This window comes from Agrilus planipennis, unplaced genomic scaffold (assembly GCF_000699045.2).
Source record: "Agrilus planipennis isolate EAB-ADULT unplaced genomic scaffold, Apla_2.0 scaffold322, whole genome shotgun sequence".
In the NCBI taxonomy this organism is placed as follows: Eukaryota; Metazoa; Arthropoda; class Insecta; order Coleoptera; family Buprestidae; genus Agrilus; species Agrilus planipennis.
In genome coordinates this window covers 39,675-67,266 of record NW_020439361.1, presented here as the reverse complement: position 1 = coordinate 67,266, position 27,592 = coordinate 39,675, and the positions used below count along the sequence as shown (strand labels likewise).

At 34.6% G+C, this 27,592-nt stretch overlaps 1 protein-coding gene across 1 annotated transcript in view; it reads left to right on the top strand.

The window, feature by feature from the left end:
• LOC108741714 (T-box transcription factor TBX20-like) overlaps positions 1–27,592 on the top strand; it is a gene marked incomplete at its 3' end in the record, with an annotated part of 80,293 nt that overhangs the window by 21,862 nt on the left and 30,839 nt on the right. Inside the window, exon 2 of the mRNA XM_018476606.2 lies at positions 913–1,228. Coding sequence (XP_018332108.1) covers positions 913–1,228 — 316 coding nt within the window. The remainder of the gene's footprint in view (positions 1–912; positions 1,229–27,592) is intronic.

Sequence of the window (27,592 nt, the reverse complement as noted above, 5' to 3'; positions counted from 1 at the left end):
GGGCAAAAGATTAGTATGCTTAGATTTGCAGATGATATAGCAGTATTAGCATCTAGCAAGGAGGACCTAGAGATAGCTTTAAATAAAATGGAAGCGGTACTGACAGATCAGTACTGTATGAAAATAAATAAAAATAAAACTAAAATACTGATATGCAAAGGAAGAAAAAGTAGGGAAAGGGCGAATATAAAGATAGGACACGAAAAATTAGAAGTGGCTGATTTTAGATACCTAGAAAGTCAGATAAGTCAGGATGGAAGGAGTAGTAGGGATATAAAGCAGAGGATAGCACAGGGTCGTGTCGCCTTTAATAAAAAGAAATCACTTCTATGCTCGTGAACGGTTAATCTAGAAATTCGAAAAAGGTTGTTAAAGGTGTACGTTTGGAGCACGGCATTGTACGGGTGCGAAACATGGACAGTGGGCGCGGCGGAAAAGAAAAGGTTAGAAGCTTTCGGAATGTGGTGTTATAGGCGGATGATAAGGATATCGTGGGTAGAAAAGGTTAGAAATGGCGAGGTATTGGAAAGAATAGGAGAACAGAGGACTCTATGGAAGTCAATAAAAAATAGGCGAGATAGGTTGGTAGGACACCTTCTTAGGCATGAAGGTCGAGTCAGGAGTTAGGAGGGGTAGAGGTAGACCTAGATTAGATTACTGTTCGCAAATAGTTAAGGATGTGGGCTGTTCTAGTTTTAGGGAAATGCGAAGTTTAGCTCAGGATAGGAAACAGTGGAGGTACGTGTCCAACCAGTCTTAGGAGTGACGACCTTATGATGATGATCTTGTCATGGTCTAAAGTCTAAAGGTCTCCTACCAACCTATCTCGCCTATTTCTTATTGATTTCCGTAGAGAAGTAGGCTAAGGCTAAAGTATATCGAAACACGTTCCAATATTTTCTTTTGTTTCAGAAAAATTTGTAGAAACATCAAGTTCATCGGTTGCATCCACGCCAGAGCCAGTCACGTTGGACTGTGCAATGGTTTCTCATCCCGTTGACTTGGATAGCGGCCGCGATTCTCCGGTAGACGTGTCCTCGACGTCCGAATCTTCGGTCACCTGTCATACGACCAGTCGGTCGTCACCGCCTCACAACCGTAATCCTCTTCTGCAGGAACGATGGAACTGCGAGGAGCTTAGAAATGTAACCTGTCATCTAGAAACCAAAGAACTGTGGGATAAGTTTAACGACTTAGGGACGGAAATGATTATCACCAAGACTGGGAGGTAAGGCTCATTAAATCTTTATTCAACGCTGTAACGCCATATATACGCGGATCATGTTTCTCAGAAACAATGATTGATGGATATCATCAATTACGATTAAAATGTTACTGATAATCCGGTATTACTCACTACGAGATTTCGATTACGGAAATAGCGATTGCCGTCTTAGATCGTAGAAGCAGGTGTCAGTAATAAAACTGAAGCTACTCTTTGTATTATTGCTAAGTGTCGTTTATTATGTAAATTAACTGTAGAAAAAACTAATAGGTAATAACTACGATACAATTGCGAAGGCAATTTAGTAACAATCACAACACACTCCCACTTGCTAGCAATTGGAAAGATACGATAATGTTGAACGCAAGACAGTTTTTAAGACAACAACAAAAAAAAAGGTAGAAGTCTAATTAAAAAAGTAAAACTATAATTGGAACAGTGACACCATTTGTTGACCTTGTTATGGTAAAGGGTTATATGATGAATGGTGGGTTACGAGGTAATCTTGTAATAATAATAAGAATTATGGGTTACCCTTAACGTTAGAAGAAAAAATTGGATCTTTGTGAGAATTGTTATTACTAATTTCCCTGACGATTGGGTATGGTTTGAACAATTTTGCGATTAAACTGTCAGTTTAGCTGCAGTGAGCAATATAGGCGCGATTTTTTCCATAACCCCATATTTTAGAATTCTGAATAACATTCTTCTATAACCTTTTTCGATTGAACCCCAAAACTTTATTTTTTCTATATTCGAACACTCTATATAGTAAATCAAATTTAGATGCTACAGGCTTTCTTGAATTGATATAGTAAACAAGTGCAGTTGGAAAAATGTTTCGGTTAAACTTACAGTCTGATCGTGATGAGCATATTGCATACTTTTTGGGCCACCCTGTAGATAGGTATAAAAACTCCCTAAAATTTTCAGGTGAATATTTGTCTACCTTTTTAACAATATATACTAATGTTTCTCTCAGTTTTATGAGTTTTATCATTATCTTGATATAAAGTCGAATTCAACATCCTTTCGATTAACAAAATTAAAATTCAAGAAATAGAAAAGAAAACTTTAATTCATAAATTTAGTTAAAAGTTTTAAAACAAGAGCAAAAAACTCTTTTGTGGCAAGTACTTAACTGATAAATTTGTACAATTTTGAAACGGGTACATCCAAGCTCATTTGCCGTCATTTCCTATACATATAAGTGAATATTTAAAGGAAGCTATCTATGGATATCTTGTCTTCGAAAAATTCTTTAAATGTTTCATAAACTAAACTAAACATAGTCTGAGCCGGCTTCAATTTATTTTGCGTTTTTATGTAATAATTATTTAAAATTGTTGAGTATCGGAACGCCTATTACTTTTTAATTTAAAACGTGGAATTTGTTAGCGTTTTCATTTTAATTTGAATTTAATAGATAGGTTATTTTTTTGAAATTGATATTAATGCTCTAAAATTAAAATCCTTCATTTTTCCGAATTCCTAAACATCCTGCAGGCTTTTATACTTAATCCTTGTCGTATTAAAACGTCCATATTGAAATGATTGCAGTGAAACGCATTACATCCCATCTGTTTGAGCATACATGTTTACGTCAAATTAAGTTACGAGAAGCAGAATGATTGGCCAATATAAACAACGAATACAATGGCTTCCAACTTTCTCATAAACATCAAAACAGTGGCAGTGTTTACGATTCAAAAGTTAATGTGAGCGCGCCAACCTATAACAAGAAGTTACTGGTTTGATTCGGGCTACGGCGCTGCACTAAAAGGTCTCTCTGAACCTGATTTATAGACGTCTCGTCTGATGCAGATCGAATGCAAACTCATCGAATTTCTATTTCATTAGAGGCGGAAATTCGCAAACGAGAATGCTAAATTTTAATGTAAAAAAATGTAAAAATTACGTATTATCGATAGCTAGATACTTCTGATAAGTAAACATCAAATTATTACCCTGATATAAATTTGAGCTTTACTATATTTTAGACTTATAGGAATATAACATACTGGCATACCAGGGAAGAATATAAAGATAGGAGATGAACATTTAGAAGATGTGACTGATTTTATCTCAGGAAGTTAGAACGGAAGGAGTAGTAGGGATATAAAGCAGAAGATAGCGCAGGGTCGAGTCGTCTTCAACAAAAAGAAATCACTTCTATGCAAGCGAACGGTCACTTTAGAAATTCGAAAAAGGTTGTTAAAGGTGTAGGTATGTTTGGAGCACGGCGCTGTACGGGTGCGAAAAATGGCCAGTGGGCGCGGCGGAAAAGAAAAGGTTAGAAGCGTTCGAAATGTGGTTTTACAGGCAAATGATGAGGACAACGTGGGTAGAAAAGGTTAAAAATGAAGGTGTATTAGAAAGAATAGGAGAACAGAGGATTCTATGGAAGTCAATGAGAATCAGGCAAGATAGGTTAGTAGGACATCTTCTCAGGCATGAAGGTCTAGTCAGAGACATATTAGAGGCAGAAACGGGAGTTAAGAGGGGTAGAGGTAGACCTAGATTAGATTAATGTTCGCAAATAGTTAGGGATGTGGATTGTTCTAGCTTTAGGAAAATGGGAAGATTAGCTCACGATAAGAAAGAGTGGAGGTGCGTATCCAACCAGACTTAGGACTGACGACCTTATGATGATGATGAGGAATATAATTAGTTTTAAGAAGCATTAAAGGCAAGCGTCTTAAATGCAAATGTAATCCAAAGGGTACAGTTTTTTGTATTTCTTAATTGCCGGCGATTTTTCATCATCATTAGTATCCTCATCATAGTTATTCCGAAGATTGAATGGACACGCAGTCATCACCATTCATTCTTATCCTGAGCCATAACATTCGAAGATCACATATCTCTATTTACAAACACTAATCTCATCTATGTAGGTCTACCTTTGGCCCACTTTACTCCCATTTCCGATGTTTATATATCTCTAAGTAATCATTAACGTCTCAGAAGGTGTTCAACCATCTTGTCTCTGATTTTTCTTAGCGCCTTTCGTAACGCCCTTTATTTTCCTACTGTTTCTAATCCTCGTAATTTTTAACCGTTTCAATCCACGCTATTTTGACCTCCACCTATAACATTACTTTTCACATGCTTCTTATCACATATATTTCTTATACGCCACGTATCGCTTGAGTATAAAATTGCGCTCCAAACAATTTTAATCAATCGGAATTCTAAATTAACCGATCGCGAACAGAAAAGTGACTTTTTTTCTTAAAAAACATTCGACATTCTGCTATTCTTTGTTTTATATAAAAGATGTAAACCGCTTTTTCTATCCTGAGGTTTTCTACGTATCAAAAATCAAAGAGACTTCTAGTTTTTCGTGTCTAAATTTGGACAGACGTAGACTCCTTTAAGTAAATACTAGAAGCGGATTAGTGTCAAGTTCATAAAAATGTTAGAATTATCAATAAGTAGCTGATCGATGTGAGAAAGACGCTCTAGAAGAAGTTCATCTACCTATGCCAAACCGCCGATAGGATATCATATTCCGCATCATTTTTATATATACGGTTTTGTTTTTATTATACTTACACAGGTTTGTTTGACAAGTTAATAGCTAAAGGTTAGATTTAAATATTCTTTCAAATGCCTGTCAGAAAGACGACCCATAGGAACTTATTTTATGGCGTTTCGAAACGTATTAGTCGCTTATGTTCCGCAAAAATTGGAGAAAATAAATTTCGTTGTGCTGATAAAACAATAATTTTGGCAAAACTGCCATGTTGCGGTTTCTAGAAGCTTTTTATGACTGCGTTTAGTAGTTGGGACGCTCCGACACTTAGGTGGCGGTCGTAGAAATGAAAGGTTCTCTGTTAAGGGACCACAATAAGGGTAGTTTCAATTAGTGAATATATCACCAACTGTTTTCTATTATGTATAACCAAATATTCTTAATGCATAATTAGTGTCCTTTGGCAGATAATGGATATGTAAAGAGAAGGGAAGAGAAAAGGAGACGGTTAGGGAAGGACCCCCGGGGGGCTAGCTTATTCCATTAAATCTGACATTATTCCTGGATACATAGCGCTACCCATATGCCTGCTATCCTTCCTCGGGTATATGCCCCAACTACTGAACTCCATCTTTTTCTTTCTTAGAAATCAATTAAAATGGTTCAATTATGAACAACATACATTAAAAGTTCCTGAGGAAGATGTGGTAAGCAACTTTTTTGTAAAAAAGTTTTATTTCAAATAAGATTAGGGTTAGGTTGCGGCAATTTCTTTATCACATTGACGTAACATAACCCAACCTTAACCTTAATGAACCTAACCCAATCAAACGTAAAAACAACATCCCTAAAAAATTTTCATATAAATTCTTCATATAATTGTGCTATCTGAAGCAATTTGCAAGGAAAAGGTTAAGTTTTGAAAATAGTCGTGATATGAAGGATTTAATGTAGATTCTTGAAAGAAACTATTACTAGGGAAATTAAATTAAAGCTACGAAAGCTCTATCGCATGAGATGGTTTAAAAATGATTTACGGAGCTTCGATGTGGTCTTACGTACACGCAAAATATTGAGCGAACTGAACGCCTACCTGAGGTTACTATGAACGATATTCATGGTATTTGCGTGGGTTTAACAAATTTTAACTTCTAAGACGAAAACTATTTATTTACACTAATTGTTATTGAACTTAAAAACACTACCTATTAAATTATTACTAAACTTAGGTAATTATTCTATTTATTTACACCACTGTTTATTCACTATTCACTGCACTATCTATTTCTGCAACGGTCAATTTATATCTGCTCCCTCTCGGCGATCGTCTTTTCTTTTAAATACTCTTTTGTTTCCTTTCGGGAACCTTCTCGAGCCGTCCGGAAAGGTTTCTTTTTCTTTGAACTGTTTAATTGTTTTCTCAGAACGCAGGTATATCACACACATTTACAAATACGGCGCACATGAAAAAAGGCGCCCACGGCTAGTCGGCGAATCGATAAGCCGTTCACACACACGTATGCCCGATCGCACACAAACACGCTCGTGCTCGCTATAGTATCGTAGTAAAGGATCTCGAATGAAGTTACGTGAAATGCAAAGATGGTAAATATCTCTAGGGAACATGTATTTAACATTCCACATGAACATTCAGGTATGAAAAAATCAGCGACAGAAACGGAGTCATGTAATAACGTCCCATCTTCAGATATATTTAAGTGTAATTGTATAGGTATACTAAGTTTTCCTGCCGATATGAAACTTTTAAGTAAACATAGAAATTGTCATACACCTGGGACTATAGAACTATCAAAACAGTTGACATCTCGCGGTGAAAGAAGGTAAAAACAGTTCCGTTGACCACTAAGGTCATGGCCACTGTTTTTTGGTATTAACAACAAGGTGTTATATTAATATACTATCTCGAAGAAGGATCAGTAATCACAGAAGCGTAATATGCCGGTTTACTGAACAAGTTTCGTTGTGAATTGATGAATAGACGGCCTCATTTGGCGAAGAAAAAGTTCTCTTTTACCTTGGCAATGCACCGTCAATAAATGCTTCTTGATAAACCCGATCTCCCTATTTGACATCTTCCGACCTGTTCTTATTTCAAAAATGAAAAATGGTTTGGTATATCAAATAATCTTCGTGCATTTGAAACTGACCCTATTGAAAGTCAGGAATGTCTGTGGTACACATGGTATGCCAACCAAAGCAAATTGCAAGCATCAATTCCTAGGAATAAAGACATAAAATAGAGTACATACTTAGTGTGATTCTACAACTTTTGCTAAATTCAATGGAAATATCAGTAAATCGAAGTATTCCGCTTTTAACTGCTTCCGTAATTGGTAGATAATCTTATGTTCATATTAATGTGAAAATTCATTTTTAATTACAAACTACCTCAAGTTAATGAGGTTAATGCTGGTGTCAGCAACAAATTTTTCCCCCTTTAACTTGAGGTAGTTTGTAGTGGGATTGAAAATTAAAAATGAATTTTCACATTAATATTTGCTATTAACCCGTATTAATTGTTAAAGTGTTTCATAATTATAGTATTAATATAGTTACATTAGTTCGACAAATCTGTGATCTAATAAGTACGGTTTGTCGATATTGCTGTTGTCACCTCTTGTAGCTTAGTGGTCAGATCATTGGTCAGTAAAGCCAAAGGTCCCGGGTTCGACTCCCGGCAAGGGTGTGACAACAGCAACAAGTTTTTCCTTCATTAACTTGAGGTAGTTTGCTGTAGGATTGAAAATTATAATGAATTTTCACATTAATTAATGAATTTTCACATTAATATTTGATATTAACCCCTATTAAATGTGAAAATGTTTCATAATAATAGTACTTATATTCATGTTTGAGCCGAGTAATACTTAAACATTTCCAACTACAACTCATTTCTGCAGCACCCACCGTGTAGAAGCATGTTCCAGGCAAACACTTTAAATACTTGCCACATATGACTTGAAATTATTTGTTCTAATACTTTCTACCTATTCACTTACACCTTTGATATTTTCAATTTCAATAAAAAGAGCCTGACCGTAAATCCGGATTTTGTCTTTGCTTAATCGTGAACAGTATTCCAATAAATTTTGCAAAATAAAATACATTTTCTGTTTACTTGAAACCATTCTGGGATTCAACTTATTTTAAAAACGAACTGGTTGCACCTGCTTGAAGAATTGCAACGGGAATGCTAATAGGCATATGCATAATAAACAAAACGATTTTGAAGTGGAATAAAAACTTCACATAATTTATAATATGACATTTACCGAAGCCATTCTGGATGAACATTGTCTTAATCAGAATGCTGTATATTTTCCAGACCACTTGTTTATTTTGATGTGTTTTTAATCATTTTATTTAGTTGAGGACGTTCGTCTTTTAAGAAGGAATATTTGTATCTACTCACAGTAATTTTATGATGCATTTTTGATTCAAGAATCCTAACTAATATCATACATAAATAACAATGCCTTTGTTTGTTTGTTTATTAATTACTATTTCACGTTTTAACTACTCAACTGATCATTATGAAATTTTGTATAGTTAGGACGTTCAAAACTGGCATAATCCGCAATAAAACTACCGCATTTACTTTCTTCGTTCAACTTACTAACTAGACTAGAGCGGTTGCTGACAGAACGCGTACTTTTACTGACGACAGATGTAGGGAATATCATAAATTACATAGAAAGGAGATGTCAGGTAGGAATTGCAGCGGACACAAACAAAGGAAAAGGAACAATATTACATCAGTTGATGTGTAATATCTAGTAAGATAAACTAGCAAGGCACGTAGAGCTTTTAACAGAAAGAAACATCTGTGCTCGCGACAACTTACTTTAGAAATTTAAAAAAATGACTTGTTAAAAAAATGTGTTTGACATGACTCTGTGCGGGTGCGGAATGGTTTTTATTTTGTATTAAGCATATATATATTTTATGTTAATAGTTTAATTAAGTAATGAAATTTTATTTTAGTTAAATGAAGTAGATAGAATAGAGTAGATGCACATTAAAGCACTTTAAATGCAAATAACTGATTGTTGTTTCTTCCTAGTTTAAATTTCCACTTTAATTATTTTAACGTTGCGTATTACAGTAAATATTTATCTAGATGGTACGGTCTCGTTTATTTAAATTTTAATGTGTAGAGAGTAAAGATTTACGGCAAAATTTGTGGTGAGATTGAATTGTTTGACATTACATTAAATACTGGTTACTCTAAGTGCCTATAATGCGATTTGATGAAAATGTTGAAAAATCCACTTCAGCAACCATAAATGAAATAACCATGAGAAAATTGCCGAGTAGTGTTTACAATAAAATTTTAAAAATAAGTATTCTATTTAGTGTTTAGTTTTCATTTAACAACATCTTTTGAAGTAATAGCCAATACTGTAACTTCTTTACTAGCTACTATTTAATATATATGTACAATGTGCATACATTAAAATAGTCGGAGTATCCAATCGTGCACTATGGTGGTTGCATGTTGGTAGCTGTAGTGGTATGGAAGATATGGTGGGTAAAAGGACATTTCCATATTTTGACCAGAGTGCACTAAAAAATGCTTGGAATCTCTTATAATGTTCGAATGTCTAGGATTGTCCTTAAGTAGAATGTTCTAGGTGAACTGAACGTTTTAATTTTCTCCAGTTAGTGGGTTTACGGTCACCGGCAACCAAACACAAATTTGAAAGAAGTCAGAATATTATAAAATGTTCTTGAATTTTTGTAGCGTTTCCCTCAAATAAAATTCTGTCGAATATCTAGGATTGTTCGGTAAAGGTCTAGATGATGGCCCCCACCCCCAAAGGGGGTGGGAGTGGGTGGGATTGAAAGAGGAGGTTTCCCCCACCACTGTACCATAAAAAGTTCGTGGCGGTCTCACTCCCATAAAAAGTTATGAGGGTTAGAAGACGGCCTCCACTCCTGAAGGGGTGGGGGTAGGGGGGATCGATAGAGGGTGGTCTTCTGAGTAAAACCCCATAAAAAAAATTGCGGCGGTCTAACCCCTATAAAAAGTTATAGGGGTTGAAAGTTGATTATTTTGTCAATTTTCATACACTATAATTCAAATAAAATTCAATAAAAAAATATTTTCAAGCGGGTGGAGGTGGGGGATCTAATGATGGTGGTCACTTGAACAAAACCCGATAACCTAACCTAACCTACCCTATTGATAAAGATATTTAAATAATGTTTTATATAACTTTCTCAATATTTTTATGTTTTTCATTAATTTTACTTTGAATATTGTTTAAGAATGACTATATAAATATTTACATGCCTAGAAATTTATAAAAATTGACATATTTATTAACTTTGAACCCCCATAACTTTTTATGGGGGTGAGACCGCCACGAACTTTTTGTGGTACAGTGGTGGGGGAGACCTCCTCTTCCGATCCCACCCACCCCCACCCTCTTCGGGTGTGCCATCATCTAAACCTTTACCGATTTTTCTTAAGTAGAATGCTGTAGGTGAATTGAACCCGAATAATCGAGAATGTCTTAGAACGTTTGAGTACCATTATGTTTGAGTAGTGAATATCTGGGATTGTCGTAAGTGGAATGTTTTAAGAAAACCGAGCCCGAATAATCTAGAATCGTTATGTTTCAGTGGTGGTGCTGGATTCGGACACTTAAATAGGGCATTTCGACCAAACCGTCCTAAAACATGTCGTTAGGTTATGTATATAAACAAAACTAGACGTGTGTTCGGGTATTTCATTTTGCAGCCACAATTACTCATCGCAGAACACCAGTGTTTCTATGTAGTAGTAACCTCAAATTTTCTCGTGGGTGCTTATATGTATGGTGGTCGCAGTGTTTGGAATATTCTGTAATATACTAGGTGTTCGATTTTCCTCTAGTTGGTGGATGTGTGGGTTTGCGGCCACCGGCCACCAAGCACAAATTTGAAATAAGTGAGTGTCGTAGAATGTTCTTGAATTTTTGTAGCGTTGCCCTCAACTAAAATTCTGTCGAATATCTAGGATTGCCTTAAGTAGAATGTTCTAAGAAAACTGAACTCGAATAATCTAGAACATCTTGGAATGTTTGAGGACCGTTATGCTATGTTTCAATGGTGGAGCTAGATTCTGACACTTAAATAGGATATTTCGACCAAAACGTCCCAGAAAATGTTTTTTTTGCAAATGAGAGTATAAACCCAGGGAAGTGGATTGTCGTTAGCTAATATATATAAACAAAACCAGACGTGTTTGTATAATTCACTTTGCGGCCACAATTACTCATCGCAGACCACCAGTGTTTGTATGCGGTAGTAGCCCCAAGGTTTTCGTGAGTGCTTATATGGTTGTCGCAGTAGGTAATCGAGCACTATGGCTGTCACAAGTGGTCGATCTACGACATTTCCATATTTCGACCAATGTGCTCTAAAGAATGTTTGGAGTTTCCTGTAATTTTTGAATTTCCTCTAGTGTGTGGGTTTGCGGCCACCGGCAACCAAGTACAAATTTGAAATAAGTGAAGAGTGTTCTTGAATTTTTGTAGCGTTGCCCTCAACTAAAATTCTGTCGAATATCTAGGATTGCCTTAATTAAGTAAAATTTTCTAAAACAACTGAACTCGAATAATCTAGAACGTCTTGGAATGTTTGAGAACCGTTGTGTTTCAATGGTGGAGCTGGGTTCTGGCACTTAAAACTCCTAAAACATGTTTGGAATCTTCTTTTATATTCGCGATTTTGTCAGTTGGGTGTGCGTCTGTGTTTGTGAATCAACCACCAAGTACCCCGTTTGAATAAATGAGGATGTTAACCCAGGGAAGCTGGCTGTGGCTAGCTAGTATACATAAACAAAACTAGACGTGGGTGTCTGTCTCAAATTGTTTTTTAGGGCTGTTTTCAGAATATTGTCAAACGTCTCCAGGGTTGTCTTTAGTATATGAAATAAAAAAATATAACGTGTAATTATACAACACGCTACTGAAGTGAAACTTCTTCAAACAAATATACCGGGATATGGGGTTAAGGAATTGGTTTAATGGCACCTATTATTTGTACACTATGCTTCGCACGGGTGCAATGCTGATAGTAGATATACTGTAGAATGTCTTTATATACAACAAACACAGCTTTTTTGTCATTAGACAATACAAACCGGCCGGTACCGCAGCAACTGCTATGTCCCTGCATTTTAAGTCTATAATATCTTCGAAAATATTCATTTAAATTATATGCTGTAAACGGCCATATTTATCTATATTAAATGCACAATGTATTTAAAAGTATTTAATTGGATAAGGATTAATGCTATATTGCTTAAAATCGCTTTGTAAAAAGTCATTATTTCTCGTAAAAAGTAAAGGATAAGAAATGGTTATTGTGGGATATCCCTGAGAGATAGACATATACCATCACGAACTTTTTTGTAGACCTTTTTAAGGTGTACAATACTGTAGTATTTTATTTTGATCTATCTCGTAGGTTTCAGCCAGCGTTTGCAATGGAAGCGCAAAAAATGTGTTAATTTACGACATCACATTACAAACCTCTAAAATTATCAGTGTTTCTCTACTATATTATGCATGTATTACACATACAAACCTTCCTCTTGAATTACTCTATCTATGTAAAAAAACCGCATTAAAATCCGTTGCGTAGTTTTAAAGATCTAAGCGTACATAGGGACAGACAGCGGGGGAAATGCGTTGCATGATTTCGTTACATAGCAACTCGCATGAAACGAACTTACCCTACCGTGCGTAAAGAAGTTTCACTTCAAAAAACAAACAATGTTTGTTAACGCCTCCCCTTTTTTGGAAACTTATTGTTGGACCAACGGACGCAAATAGTTTGCGTTGATAAAATCATTGAAAGGAGTTAAATATTTGAACAGTGCTGTCGTGTTTTGTTTGAACGTTTGAAAATAAACTCCGTGATGTGCTTTCAACACCTTTCGGTAATTTGGCACAGACGTTTGGCTTTGTGTGAGTCCAGGAACACGGTCAGCCAAAGCCGCCTTCGACATGAAAGAACATGTACGACATCGCGTTTACATGTAACAACTTTTTCTGTTTTATTCTACATTTGCCGAAGGTGTTGAAGTGTCATGTTTGAAGACGTCCGCTGACTTCTAAAAATTTCACTTACGCTGCCGTAAACCTAACGAAATAACAAGACAGAATGAGACACTTTTGACTTAAATATAGGTTGCTAATAGGTATAGGAGACAGGAAAATGAAAAAACGAAACACGGAAGGCATGGGTGGGTTCATAAAGTGCCAAAAATATTATGAAATATTTACAGGGCTGCTGGGCTCAAAAAGTGAAACTGAGATACCGGGTGTCTCACCTAGTGTACGGAAACATTGCTATCTTTGTTAGATGTGATGCAAAGTCAATTAAATAAGTGAAAAATGACTCCAATCTCGCCAATTAACCAACGGTGTGTTCTATATTGGTGAGATTAGAGTCATTTTTCACATTTTGAAATTTGAACACCAACGAAATTAGATTCAATTAATAATTCAATTAAATAAGATTTTGAAGTCATTAACATGTCAGTCTGATGAGTTAAATCGGCCATTTTTGAGACAATAGTTGTGCTCTAAAATTCGCAAAATTTGTTATTATTCTTCAACAAAAACTTAGGTATACTAGCGTGCCAATTTTTGAAGTGAAACTTATTTTTTGCAACGTTTCGTCTCGCGAATATTTACTTCTTTCTAATACCTTCTACTTTTGTCAATTTATCGGTTGGAGGAAGGACAAGTTCTCGAGTTTTCATAGCTGACAGCTATCGACACTGTTTTCTTTAAAAGTCATGACAAGTTCGTACGTATGACAGAGAATTTCAGCATTTAATACAATTAGTGTGTCGGTAAATAGAATTTTTTTTTCATAGGATTATCGATAATGTGCTTGAAAAATTTTCTTTAACTTTTCTTTATGCAGGTACTTTCGAATGGCGTAGTTTCTATTTTATTTTTTTTCTGTTGTTTCCGAAAACCCACACTAACTTCAGTTTCTTTTATGGATGTCATCTTGAATTTTTTTCAGCGATGTCTTCTAAATAATTTGATTTGTCACATGTCACACTGAAATACGAAACTTATCGGAAAAATAATCCATTAAATTATTGATTTTATTTATTTAATACTCAACCTAAAATTATAGCACACCGCTCTTCGGCAATGTTCGACCGGGTGTTTTTAATGTTGCTATTTTATAATTAAATATTAAAATACAAGTAAACAATAGTTTAACAAATTAATAGTTTATTTAAGAACAGATATTTAGAAAAAATTGTTTAAAAAATTGATTTGCAAAATTTGTAGTAGACAGATAACAAAACAAGTTAAATAAAATCTTTGGAAAATTAACTCGTGGTTGATTTTATGTTAATTGCAATTGTCTAGCGCATGCTTATCGTCGTTCTTGGAGGTAATTTTAGGGTGAGGCGGAGTCATGGTAGGATAGAAGTGGAAAAACAGAAAATTGGTAAAGAAACGATTGTAAAATAATCCAATCCTAAAACCTAATCTTACTTAATTTAGGTAATAAATGAATAGTTATTTTTGTCTGGTCTAAAACAAAAATTTTTTTACTATTAGGTTAGGCTAGGTTATGTCAAGTTAGGGTTGGATTAGATTACGTTAGTTTCTTTTTCAAATTTATGATTTTTCACTTCCACCCCTTGCGCTTCCGCTTCTCCATCCCCACATAAAATATTTTTTAGTATTCCACAGAACCATTCGTTTGTCTGCTTACCCCTTTGCATCAACGGTGTCATCATCTACACAATTACTATTTCCAATACGAAAATAGATGGAAATTGAAAGATAGAACCCGATTTAAAGATCACAAAAGCTGTTAGAAAATGTTATCCTTTACAAGAATAATTTTCTCCACAAGTAACAGAAATATTACACTTTTCTTGTTCATTTACTGTAGTAGCACCCACTATAGGTATCAGGTGTTCTGTTACAGTTGCCTACTTTATTATCTCTCCGATCGAAAGGTCTACCTATAGCTATTTCAAAATTTCATGGTCTCTGAAATGCGCGTAGGGCAGATAATATTATACTCATATTATACATTTCAAAAACGTTGACTTGACGGAGGGCGAAGCACCAGATAAATTTACTGATTTTTACTGCACCTTAAAATTTCTATATGACTCTAAAAATGAACAGACAAAACCCAAGGTCATGATCCATAAGACTTGTGGCGTTTTATGCCACATTCGCCCCTGTCAGTCTTGTATACTTTGTGCTTCTGCAAATTTTGTATTTTTATATTCCGTATCTAATTTATTGTACATATGGATTTCTGTTTTCGGAATTTGTTTGTCTGTTCGTGTATACTTTTATCTTGTGTTTCTAATTCTATCATGTATACTTCTGGAATTTTCGTATTCTAACTTTTACTTCTTTTCTACCCTTTTTCACACTTGTGTCTTTTATCTGCCCCTCTAAATAGTGCTCTTTGCGTAGCTTTCAGATTTCACTTTCCTTTTGTGTATTTTTAACTTATAGCTTTGCTTTCAAACTCGTCTATTCTTTTTAAATTCTTCTTACTTCACTTCTAACAGTCAATTTTCCAATCAAACGCAATAGATTTAAAGTTATTTAAATTAAAATAATTCAAAATAATGAATTAGAAATAAATATAGGTTACAAGAGTATTCTTGACAAAAAATATTAGTAGAATGTAGAAAGAAATCATAGTTGTTTCAAAACATGTTTCTAAGTTTCAACTTCATGTCGAGTCTTAAGTGTAAGTTCAAAAAAAGAACTATTGTCGTGAACCTNAATGAATTAGAAATAAATATAGGTTACAAGAGTATTCTTGACAAAAAATATTAGTAGAATGTAGAAAGAAATCATAGTTGTTTCAAAACATGTTTCTAAGTTTCAACTTCATGTCGAGTCTTAAGTGTAAGTTCAAAAAAAGAACTATTGTCGTGAACCTTTACATGCTGATGAGGAGAACTTCCGTTTGTAGAGATCCAAGAATAGCAGTCCGCCTCGTTAAGTTGGAAATAAATTTTATGAGTCGTCTAGAATGTATTTCGAATGACATTTTGTTAGATTTGCTAAACTCTTACACATCATTAATTCCCGAAATTAGCTAGAGCACAATTTATTGACGCCACATTTCGAGCGCTAAAGGCTTCCACATGTCCTTCGAACCAATTTTCCCGATGAAACCGAATTTTTTAGGTAGCATCTCGTTAAGGCCCGGGGGCCTTGTTAAAAACATGTGATACGAGACGGTATCAATATCGGCAGCGCCCTGGAACATGGTTTATTAGCGGCGAGGTGTGTGGTCTGTTCGCACATAACAGGCAGCATGTGCCTTGTGCAGTAACACTCACTGGCTCTGCTGTACACGAAGCATCCGCACCCGAAGGCAACAGCGACGATCGCGGTTCGGGTTACGGTTACCGGACACGGACAACTGACGGCCAACTTGATGAGTGTATCAAAGTCTTCGCTCGTCGTAAAGAATCTGCGAAATTCTATTCAGGATTATTGTTTGGAATTTCAGTTAATACACGATTGTAGTATTAGAAATTTATTTAAAATAGTAGATCAGAAACACCTACCTATGTACAGCAGAACTTCCATAATAATACGAAACTGGAAAGTTTTTATCTCAATAAGTGTATTGAGATAAGGTTAAAAGCTGATAATTATTCATATGCGGGTAGGTACCTACAATTTTTGAATTGTAGAAATGTAAACAAACATTAGGTGCGCAGACATCTAATTATCTACAATAGCGGTTCCAAAATGATGTTCTGCGGAATCCTGGTGGTCCGTACAAGGGTCGTAGGGGTTCCGTGAGATAAAAGTGACCAAACCAGGAATGAAACGCCGAACCCTAATGGTTCATTTTATGATAGAGACAAAGATCTCTGAAAGAAATATACCTAATTGTCATATAAGAGGATAGGACATTCGGTCTTACGTTATAAATTGGCTGCAATTGTTCATTGGTTCACTTATGATTTCTGGGTTGTTTTGTTTGTTTATTTGTGTCCCATTATTATATGCTTAAAAATCCTGATAACGCAAAGCAGTCTGACTCATTTATTTATTTAGAAATTTACCGAAATATTTAGATGTCACCAGTAATCAAGTGAGGAAAAGTTGGACAACCAATTTTTATGTCTGTTAGTCATGTCGAACTAATGCATGACGAGAAATGGATAATGACATTGGTTTATTTGACCGAAATGTTCAATAAACTCAACGCAATCAGCAGGTCCTTACAGTGAAGAACCACAACTACCCATACGAGAGACAAAATACCTTCCCTAATGAACATACAAAAACACATTCGGCTTCTGGATTGGATGTGTTCAATAAAGAAGTTACGAATGTTTTCCTCTCCTAAAAATATCTTCTTAAATAAAATGAGTTACAACTAATCTCAGATATGAGTAAAACCATAAATGAATATCTATTGAATCTCAAAAAATTCTTGAAAGAATATTTTCTAAAGAAGTTGCAGGACAGCCACTGAGTGCAGAATTCGTTTGTAAATCAGGCTAAATCATCAATGTTAATTATGAGAACATGATTAATATTAAAATCCCATTTGAAAGATCTTTGGATCAAATTTAAAGATGATATCTTGCAGCCGTTTTTAGACTGGATGTTTGAATTCAATTATCGGATTAATCAATTAAACCTAATTATAATGCTGTTATAGGTAAAAATGTGCATGTTAAGTACGTGCAATAAAGATTTTGAATTCAATGATCTACAATTCTTCGCTATGGGATGAGATTTTTAGAAATCTATTACAATAGAATGCCTCATTAAAAGTGTGAACCAATTGCGCTAAACCTACCGGAAATCGGAGTTAGATTCGAAGTTACTACATGCACAGTAATAATAGTTATAACACACTTCGTTATTGCTTATTTATGAGCACGCTAATACTACTGTTCGACTTAGAAACTATCAAACAAGTTAAAGCTAGGACCGGGTCGAAATTATCCAGGACAGGCTCAATCTGCTCTATAATCCCTACTTTCGCTTTAAGTTTATCTATAGATTCTATTCCACATCCATATCATCGTGTTCGGATGCTCAACCCTTTCCTATTTTTAATTTTAATTTACATTGCATCAAATATTTACACCTCAATGATATGGAACTTGAATAATAAATCTTCCGGAACGATCTTCGAAAAACAAGAATTTCTAATTAAAATTGTCCCTGATCCTAATTGTTACTATCCAGATGTTGAATGAAACTTCATCATTTCATTAAGCAGTGTTTTCTACATTATAACTCGAATCCAATGGAGATCTAACGTACAGCACTTGTATTAGTAACGCTTATCGACACTCCAAATCGACATAGGTGCAAAAGGACTTCCTGGGGTCTTCACTCCATCTAGCAGATTGGTCCCAGGACATGAGTAACCACCAGGTTCGCGCCTATGCACCATGCGAACAACAATCAACTGCTCTTTCGAGTCCGACACCAATTGACGAGGAAGGAACTGAGACTAAACTTCTGAGCATCCTCCGCCTCTGAGATACTGGTATAGACACTGCGGTAGCCATCGGCTACTTCGGAACAGTTCTCGCTATCTTCGGACAGCCTCCTGACTTCTCGCGCTTCTCGCATCTACTTTGCTTTCGTACAAAATGTGCAGCACCCCTAAAGGGTTAGACTGTGCTCCCAATCCACGTACACCTGCTCTATTATACATCCCGAGATAAAAATGTTCAGTCTCTCAGAGTCTCTGAAAGCGAGACTCGTGTCTCCGTCTCTCATCGAGTCTCTCTGGTGTCGCTGAGAGAGACTGTCAATAAAACTATTTAGCGTCTCTGAACGAGAGACTCGAGTCGCTCATAGAGAGATCCTCATTTCGTATCCAGTTTCTGAACGAGAGACTCGAGTCGCTCATAGAGAGATCCTCATTTCGTATCCAGTTTCTGAACGAGACACTCGAATCTCTGAACGAGAATCTTTGAATTAACAATTTTTTTGTTGGAGTCTCTCATACAGAGACTGTGAGAGATCCATAAAAACACTTAGGCAATTACTGAGAGACTGTGAGAGACGCTCTCAGAGACGCTGAAAGTCTCTGAGAGACTGGAGAGAGAATTTTTGTCTAGGGATGCTTCATGATTTAACCCTTTAATGGGTCAGACTATCCTCAACTCTGCGACATCATCTGGTATACATCACTACCAAGACACTTACTTCAGCTTGGAACTGTGTGGAACCTTACCGCTGACTTTTCGGGGTTAGTGACAGTAGGAAAAGTGTTTCCCCACACGTCAGCCTGCTACGCGTTGGAATGTCAATTGGAGCGTACTTTCCCCTAAGGCCTAAGGGTTTTCAAAAGCTCGCTATGGAAGAACAGACGCGTGCTTTCGGACCTAACAATTAGACCGTGTCCGTTGACTACTTCCCATCTGCAGTTTGCCTGTGAATCTACAGAAATCACATCTTTCGCGAAAAGGTCGGGAAATTTCCCGAATTATATATCCAATTCCCATGACGTGAACGGTAAATTCATATATAAACTGCTTTTAAAAGGTATTCTAATCTAACACCAGTGAAAAGTTGCATATATAATTTAAAGTCAACTTGGAGCATCGAATACATTTCAGAATTTAAGTAGCAATTAATTTGACCATATTCTGGGACCCCGCATAACTCATTGTTTCCTTAAAATAACCGCTGGCGATACATACAGGTAATTGCCCCGGCTACTGCTGTTTCTGTCACATAAGACAAAAGGTTCGAGCGACACGATTAATTATGATTAATTTGCAAGCAAACAACGTTACACTATACGAAAATGTCATTTAAAACATAATCAAAAGCCAAAGCGAGACGTTGACTGAAGAACCATCATCAGTCAAGATAATGCTCCCAATTTGTCATTACATGACTCTCGGCCAGCGGTTCGTTCATATGGTACGTTTCGAGTGGTTGATTTCGGTCGATTTCTTTAGCGACATATATTTAAGCACGCTTATTCATGATATATCATTTATAATCACTAATAACGAAACTGTATGATCCTTATAACAAAAACTAAATTTAGTGCCTTCCTGTTCTTTCAGTTTTCTATTTTAAGAAAACTGCTGTTCAGACGCATTCGAACGAACGTTAAAAAATTGCTTAGGCATCCCTTTTCATAATTTTTATTACAAGGTTTTATTTAACTTGCAATGTGCGTATGTAAGTTGTCCGCGTCAAATCTTGCAAGCCATTTTTCGACCACTTCTGGTTATCCGATTGAGCTGAAATTTGGCATACTTATTATTATGATACTATCAGGATTTGAAACTCGATAGAACAGAAATGCGACAATAAAAATAGATAAACGTATACACCTATAGTGTTTCCTATTATCTTCTTCTCCTCTTTGTGTGGTGCTTCGTAGCCACCCCACTCTTGTCTAACAAGCGTGGCACATGTATGTGTTTATGATATGTTTAATACGTGTGTGTAAATAATGTCAATAATATAAATAGTGTAAATTATGTTGATGGTGTAAATAATGTAAAAAGTGTAATAAAGTTAATGTTCAAAAAAATAAAAATTCTACATGCTAGATTTTGAAAATAAATGATTTTAATAATAAACCTTTGAGACTAAAAAGGATACAATAAAAGAATAAAAATAAAAAAACATTTTTAAAAACAAGCTTTTATTTAAAAAAACGTGAACTAAAAAGGAAAAAATAAAATTAAGTGACATGTCTTATATATGTATATACATGAATATAGTAGATAAATTCTAGGTTCGGAGTGACCTCTTTCTTGGTAATTTTAAAAGCTTGAGGCACTGATGTACGCTATTCGTTATGCAGGTTCACTATACATTATCAAGTTTTTAAAATTACCAAGAGAGGGGTCACTCCGAACCTAGAATTTATCTACTATATTCATGTATATCTATATATAAGACATGTCACTTAATTTTATTTTTTCCTTTGTAGTTTTAATGTTTGTTTTTTAATTTTTATTTTTTTATTAATCCTTTCCATTCTAGTGATTGGAGTTTTTATTAAATTATATTTGAGATATTCAGGAAGTGAGTGTAGTGTAAACAAAAACTAGAAAGAACTCCATTGCTATTCGAAATTATTCCATGCAGATTAAAGATTTGTGATAGTTTTGAAGTTTTCCTAATATTTCTCATTTAATCTGTTTCCTAAATAAATAAACGTTTTTAATTACCACAAGTCACAACATTTTTTTGAATAATAAACACGTGTTTCGTTCACCTCACTTTTCTACTGTTTTCTATTCGACGAAAATTGACTAGGTACCTACTGTTCTTTGATTACTTGCTTGCGATTTCTAAAATATTATGAATTTTAAAATATACGATTTGAATTTGTTTTTAAATTTTTTCTTTGGTGTCATCCTGAGATCTGTGAATGCAGCACTCAACCAACTAATTCCAAAAAACCCTTTCAGTATTTATGTTGCCAAAAGACAAAATTGTCAATTTTTAATAACAAAACATTACAGACGACATTTGTAATTGACAGGGACAAGGTTTGTGTGAAAGAAAATTTTTGGAAAACCCGGAAATTTGGATAGATTTACATGAAACTTGATATTTATGCTCATTGGCATAAAATCCAACACCTTTTTCAACATTTTAAAAAAGTCCATCTCTAAAAGGGACTGAAAAGGGGTTGTAACGTTTATATACTAAATATTTTATTTATAGTCGGATTTACTTGAAAGTTGCTTTTAATGCTCTTTCATATAAAATTAGTGATATACATTCATACCCATTTGAACATTTTAGAAAATTCAACCTCTGCAGGAATCTGAAAGGGGTTTGCAAAAATTGCATGGAACATTTTTGTTTTTGGTCAGATTTACTTGAAACTTAGTTAAAAAAACTCTACATCTGTTTGGTGAAAAGGAGTTGCAATGTTTGAATAAGATGAAATATACTATTTGTGGTCAGATTCACTTGAAACTTGGTCTTAATGCTCTCTCATTTAATTTTTGAAACATCTATTCCGACATTTTAAAAAATTCAACATCCAAAGGGAGGGGGTAAAAAGAGGTTACAATTTTTGTTTGAGACATTTTATTTGTGGTTAAATTTACTTGAAACTTGGTATTTATGCAATTAATCAAATGAAAGGAGGTTGTAACGTTTCCACGGGGGTATATTTTATTTGTAGTTGGATTTACTAGAAAGTTTGCTCGTAATACTTATTTTTGAAATTAAGCAAATACGTGTTTTTACAATTTTTAAAAAACAACCTTGGTGAATTGGAAGTTAAAAGGTTTTAGGGAAAAACAATATTAATTTCTGTGGGCGAAGTCGCGGGAAAAAGCTGGTATCTAATAAACAGTAATTTAGCTGTTTATTTACCATGCAGTCTACTCTCTACTGCTTTGCTCATCGTATAAAATGAGAGCAGATCTACCAAATAACATTTGTCACTGCGGGAGGTGCTGCACCAAACGAAGATTGCCATAGTCGGACCTAGTTGATCTTCTTCATATTTAATATAGATTGCAATGATATTTCTGACTGAAGTGTTACTTTAAAGATTAGGGAACAACTCATTTTTATTCTCAATTCGGCACCATTAAGACTAGATGCTATACGCTAAACGATAGAGACTGGAGGATAAAGAGTCATCTTCATGGGTTTCCTTTTTATCATTGGTCCTGATCGTAATTAAATTAATGCCTGCCACCTCCCACCAGCTGCTCCTGCGCATTCTGGCAATAACTGCGCTTATTCTCAATTTCACTATTTCCACAAAGTTTTGTTAAGCTGTTGATATAAAAATGTGGAATCGGATGCAGAAGCGGATTTGAAAAATGTGCAGAAGTTCCGCAGTTGTGAGAGAATAAAAGTCGCGTTGCTATTAACAAACAGTCTCTTCTAGATCCACAAATGCTTTATCTCGAAATTCGAAAAATATTATTAAAGGTATACCTCTGGAGCAAGGCTTTGAGATTAAAAGCGGACGATGATACGATACATTAGAAATGAGGAGATATAGAAAATAGTAGGAGAACAGGGATCGTTAAAAACGACAATAGGCCGTATTTATAAAAATAAAGTCATTTACTTTCAAGTAAAAGGTAGAAATACAAGCTTTTGCTGCAATTCGTGTTCATAATCTGTACATTTTCCTTGTTAGGCAGTGGTTCGGATAAATAAAGTAAAAGGTACAGATTAGCCGTTACCAATTTCGATAAACTGGTTGAAACTACTTTTTGCAATCAACGTGACTGCTCTTTTTTTATTTGTTTAATACATTCATAATTTACTTGTGCAGTGTTGAAAGTTAACAAATATAAAACGGTTCGCACAATAACGCAGAAATATTTTCATTTTCTGAACAGGTGATACGGCTGCTCCACGTGTTTCGGGATACGCGCCAAGAAATCCTCAAATCTAAATAATATTTTAAAATCTGATTTTCGTGGTGTACGTCTTGGTTTGTAGTATTTTCTTATACGTAAATGCACCATATCAGTCATAACAAGCACAACACCGGGACCACACAACTGAAGATTACTTATACAAGTCCTTTTAGATATATTTTAACATAAAAACAGTCCTACAAGCTGTGTGATGCCTGGGCAGCTACTGAATAGTTGAAAAGAGCGAGAAAAGTTGTTGTCAACCTAGATTCCTTGTTTTAGGTGCACCTTTTTATAAATACAAATTATGTAAAACCTTTTACTTCAAAGCAAACCCTCGAAGCAGAACCTTTTCCTTGGCTTTTTTTTATGCATGTACCTTGAAGGAATTGCTTCAATTTTTGGAAGCAAAAGGTAAGGCTTCTTTCTATAAATACCATATAATAAGTAAAGGAATTTTTGAGACATGAAGGACTAGTTAGGAACAGGAAGAAGATTAAAGAGTAGCAGATGAAGGTCTAGTTTAGATTACTTTTAGAATAGTTACAGATGAAGAACGTTTTAACTTTGGAGAAATTTGAAGATTGTCTTAGGATAGAAAGGAATGCGTCAGTCTTAATGAACACAACCAATAAATGTTGAATTGAATAGGAAATTTCTTAAATGCTACCTACGGTCTCGCTTTAATTAACGTTTCCAAAAATTATTTCTACAGCTGACTTCACTTTTTTTATACGCTTTATATAATTCTTTTCTAGCAGTCCATGAAAAGGGCAATTAATGTTGTTGGAATGACTTTTTATGACGGAGCGAATAATTGCTCAATTAATTACCCCTTTTGTAAAATTGCTGCTGTAATGGCTCATGTAACCAATAAATTCGTATAATTGTTATTTATTCATTATCCACTATTTTTAAAATGGGCTTTCTTTAATTTTCAGTTTCAATTATCACCGTTTGAAAAGCAATAAACAGATACACAATGAGAAAGCATTTAACTAGTTTCGTACACGCTACATTGTTATACCTTTTACTTTGCAATTAAAAAATTAAATTGTGACGCAGATGTATATGTATTTACAACAAGCGGGATTACATACAAAACGAACAAATAGAGGTACCTATATGCAAGTTTTAAAGTTCAGGTTAAATGAAATTAAGAATTTCTGATCAGTAAATCATGTTCAATGTAATCAATCGGTCAATTTATTTCACAAAGTAGTTCTTTACTATCAGGTGTTTGCCAAAATAAATGTTAGTTTAAAAAATTAAGTGTTACTCAGTATACAAATACTTGGGGGTAATTCAATTATTACGTAAGCAGAATTTTAGTAATCTTTACCCCGCCCCAGCCCCTTATCAGCAAAACTAAGCAAATGTCTTTTCTCCCCCTATGATTATGTAAACATTGATATATATATACATGTTTTTTTTTTAATATCTGTTTAGGTTTCTTTATTGTTAGTTGAGTCTAGAAATTTATTGAAGCAAATTGTTAACATCGTATTTATACATTTTATATTCTTAACATACATATAAACGGTAAATATTAGTTAATTTTTTCTATTTAAAAATTTGATAATTTCAAACTAACTGTCCTCAGTTTATGAAACTTGAATCCATTACTCCATCCAAGTTTTTGATGACATTGGATGTTTGCTGCTTGATGTTGTGAACCAATATGAGATCGAACAAGTTTAAATAAATGAATATCGCGGGCGGCAATTTTCTAGTTAGATTCTTTCTAATTTAACCATAAAATGCCACGTGAGAGCGAATGAGCCGTATCAATCATTTTGGGGAATCCCTAAACATGCTTTTTGCTCTCCTGTATAGACAAGTAAGGTTGCCATACTTGTTCAAATCAGAATATATTTAATTTGAAGAAATCTGCGCGAAGATAGAAAGAATACACACTAGGCGTGAGCAAGACAAAAATAGTTGGAACAAGCTTGAACGAGCAGAGCTCTCGATGAGCGGTCTTAGGAGATCGGCTAGAACTGTACAATACTAGACGAAAATGTTTAGCAATTTCTTAAAACAAAAATGTATATAAATTAACAATAGAAAACAAAGCAAAAGTTTTATAGGTGTGTAGAACGTTAAGTTAATTCACTTGTTATTATTTTTGGCTAAATATGCTTTTAAATAAAGCATATTCTTAAATTTTAACGAGGCAGTTTAAATAATTTTGCAAATGGTACTGTACACTTTTGTCTAGTTCTCGCTCGATGATCGGTGGAGAAATGAGCTCCGCAGAAAAATATGATTGAATTTGGAATTATGGTACGGCGTATCCCAATAAAGGTAAGGGGCATATCTCTAACTTCTTGAAACGAACAGTAAGTATATTGCATTTGATTGCAGAGTTTAGTATTTATTGGTCACTGTTGAACGATCTACCTAGTTTTCCTATCCAATACACTTGAAAACGTTTTCTTTAATATGTATAGGTATCATTTTAAATTGAATTTCGAAAACACCCCTACCTTGCGAAATTCGCCAAAATCTTTAAAATTATTTTGAGAAATCAGTTATTAACTTCAATTATTGTTAATGATATGCAACTGATGTTTTCTTACAGTTGTGGTATTAGTCGATTGCGAATTTTATCTTTAAAACTAATTAAAGATTCTAATTATGTATCTTTGATAAAACCAATTTAGCAGGAAGTGTCACCTGACAAGAAAAAGCAGAAAAAAGCATTTTACTGTCAATTTAGACCATGTGCACTAAAAAAATTAACAACTAAAAAGAATTAAAATTTTAATAAGTATCTATTAATATCACACTTATAGCTTTAAAAATTACCTTAAGCTGACATAAAAATAATTTTATATCAGATTAAGGTAATTTTTAAATAAATAAGAAGAAGCTATTTATAGAAAGTGTAAGAAATCTTCCATCCGATTCATATTTTTCAAACGAACTGTCTCTCGAAATTAATAATCTGTCCCATAGCCTGACATAAGTGAGTAAATAATTCAACGTTTGCAAATGTTACGTCGCACTTTTCATTGTTGGCAGATCGTAACTCCATTTTCACCGGATGAGCTCATTTATTAAAACCTCCACCGCTGCCGCTGACGTCGGGCGGCTCCTCTAATTTCTACGGAAACGCTTGTTTGCCGTCGAGTTAGCGTCCCGACGCTACGTCGACGACGCACAGTGGGACAAATCGACAAAAACAGCAGTAGGTACCATTGTACCTTTATCAATGTAGATATATACAGTAAATAGAGAATAGATTTAATTTTAACAGTCGCTTATTTATTTCACTTTCAATATGGATTTATGCAATCGTTAGGGCATCTTGATTGTTCACTATGTAGAACATCTCTCTTTAATCAACGGCCTTCCAATCACATACTCGTGTTTAAGCAGTTATTATACTTCGTTTACTTTCTGTAGCGATGTGACCTTCAGTTTGACCGGCGCAAAGTAGAAAAGAACATCACTAGGCCAGAAAAGGAAGGAGACAACTCTCGGCCAAACTCTTAACCGGTGAGCAGCGTATAATCCGTACAGTACTGCACGGAAAAATTGACCATTTTATCCACTACAATTGCATTGCTCAAATGTGCTGTTATTGGTACTTTTTACTATTTACTACTGAAAATATCAACGAGATGTTTATTTCGTATATTTGAAGACATATTAATGGCTTTGGCTTTGGACATAAGAGACATTCGAAGGGGTACATCCCTAGAGAAAGTAAATGAAGTATAAATAATCCCGATGTTTGCGAAAAGCTTATCGCATGGGTTTGTGTGTGTGTATATGTGTGTGTGACGCCGCGTATGATTTATGACCGTGGACTGCCTATACAAAAACCGCCGTGTATCGATCATCACCTGCGGCATTTGCTCACAACAACATGTTTTTGCAGTAATAGAATTTTCATAATATTTTGGAAAAGCTTTAGTACAATCTACTATTTTAAAGAAACACATAAATTGATAAAACAGTGTTGGTCTAATAAAAATTAAATAATTTTTTAAAATACTTCGTATAATAACTAGAATAAAATAATGAATCACTAGATAAACATACGTAGATATGTCAGATTTTATCGTATTATGGACAAAATTAACGCTCTAGAAAATTAAAACTGGTGAGAATAAGGCTAATTGGGGAACACAAACTAACACAAGTAAGTATGCTAATATTGATTTTGGTTTTACATAAAAACAGATTCTTCGGCTTGGATAATAATTCATTATAATGATTCATAACACGGAAAAATTAATAAATTCGATTATTTTTAAATATCTTTCACATAGGATAATAAAATAAACAAATGGATTTTCTAGTGCATTGTTTAATCCAATGGTTTGAAAGGCTAAACCAGTTTTGTTTTCTACATGTGTGACGCGCTTTCAACTGCGAAAGTCTCCAGAATGGAGGGTTTTCGGCTTTATTAAATATATTAAAAACGATAAAATTGAGGTTTTATCAGATATTAACATCGAAAGTTTGGCTTAAATTAATA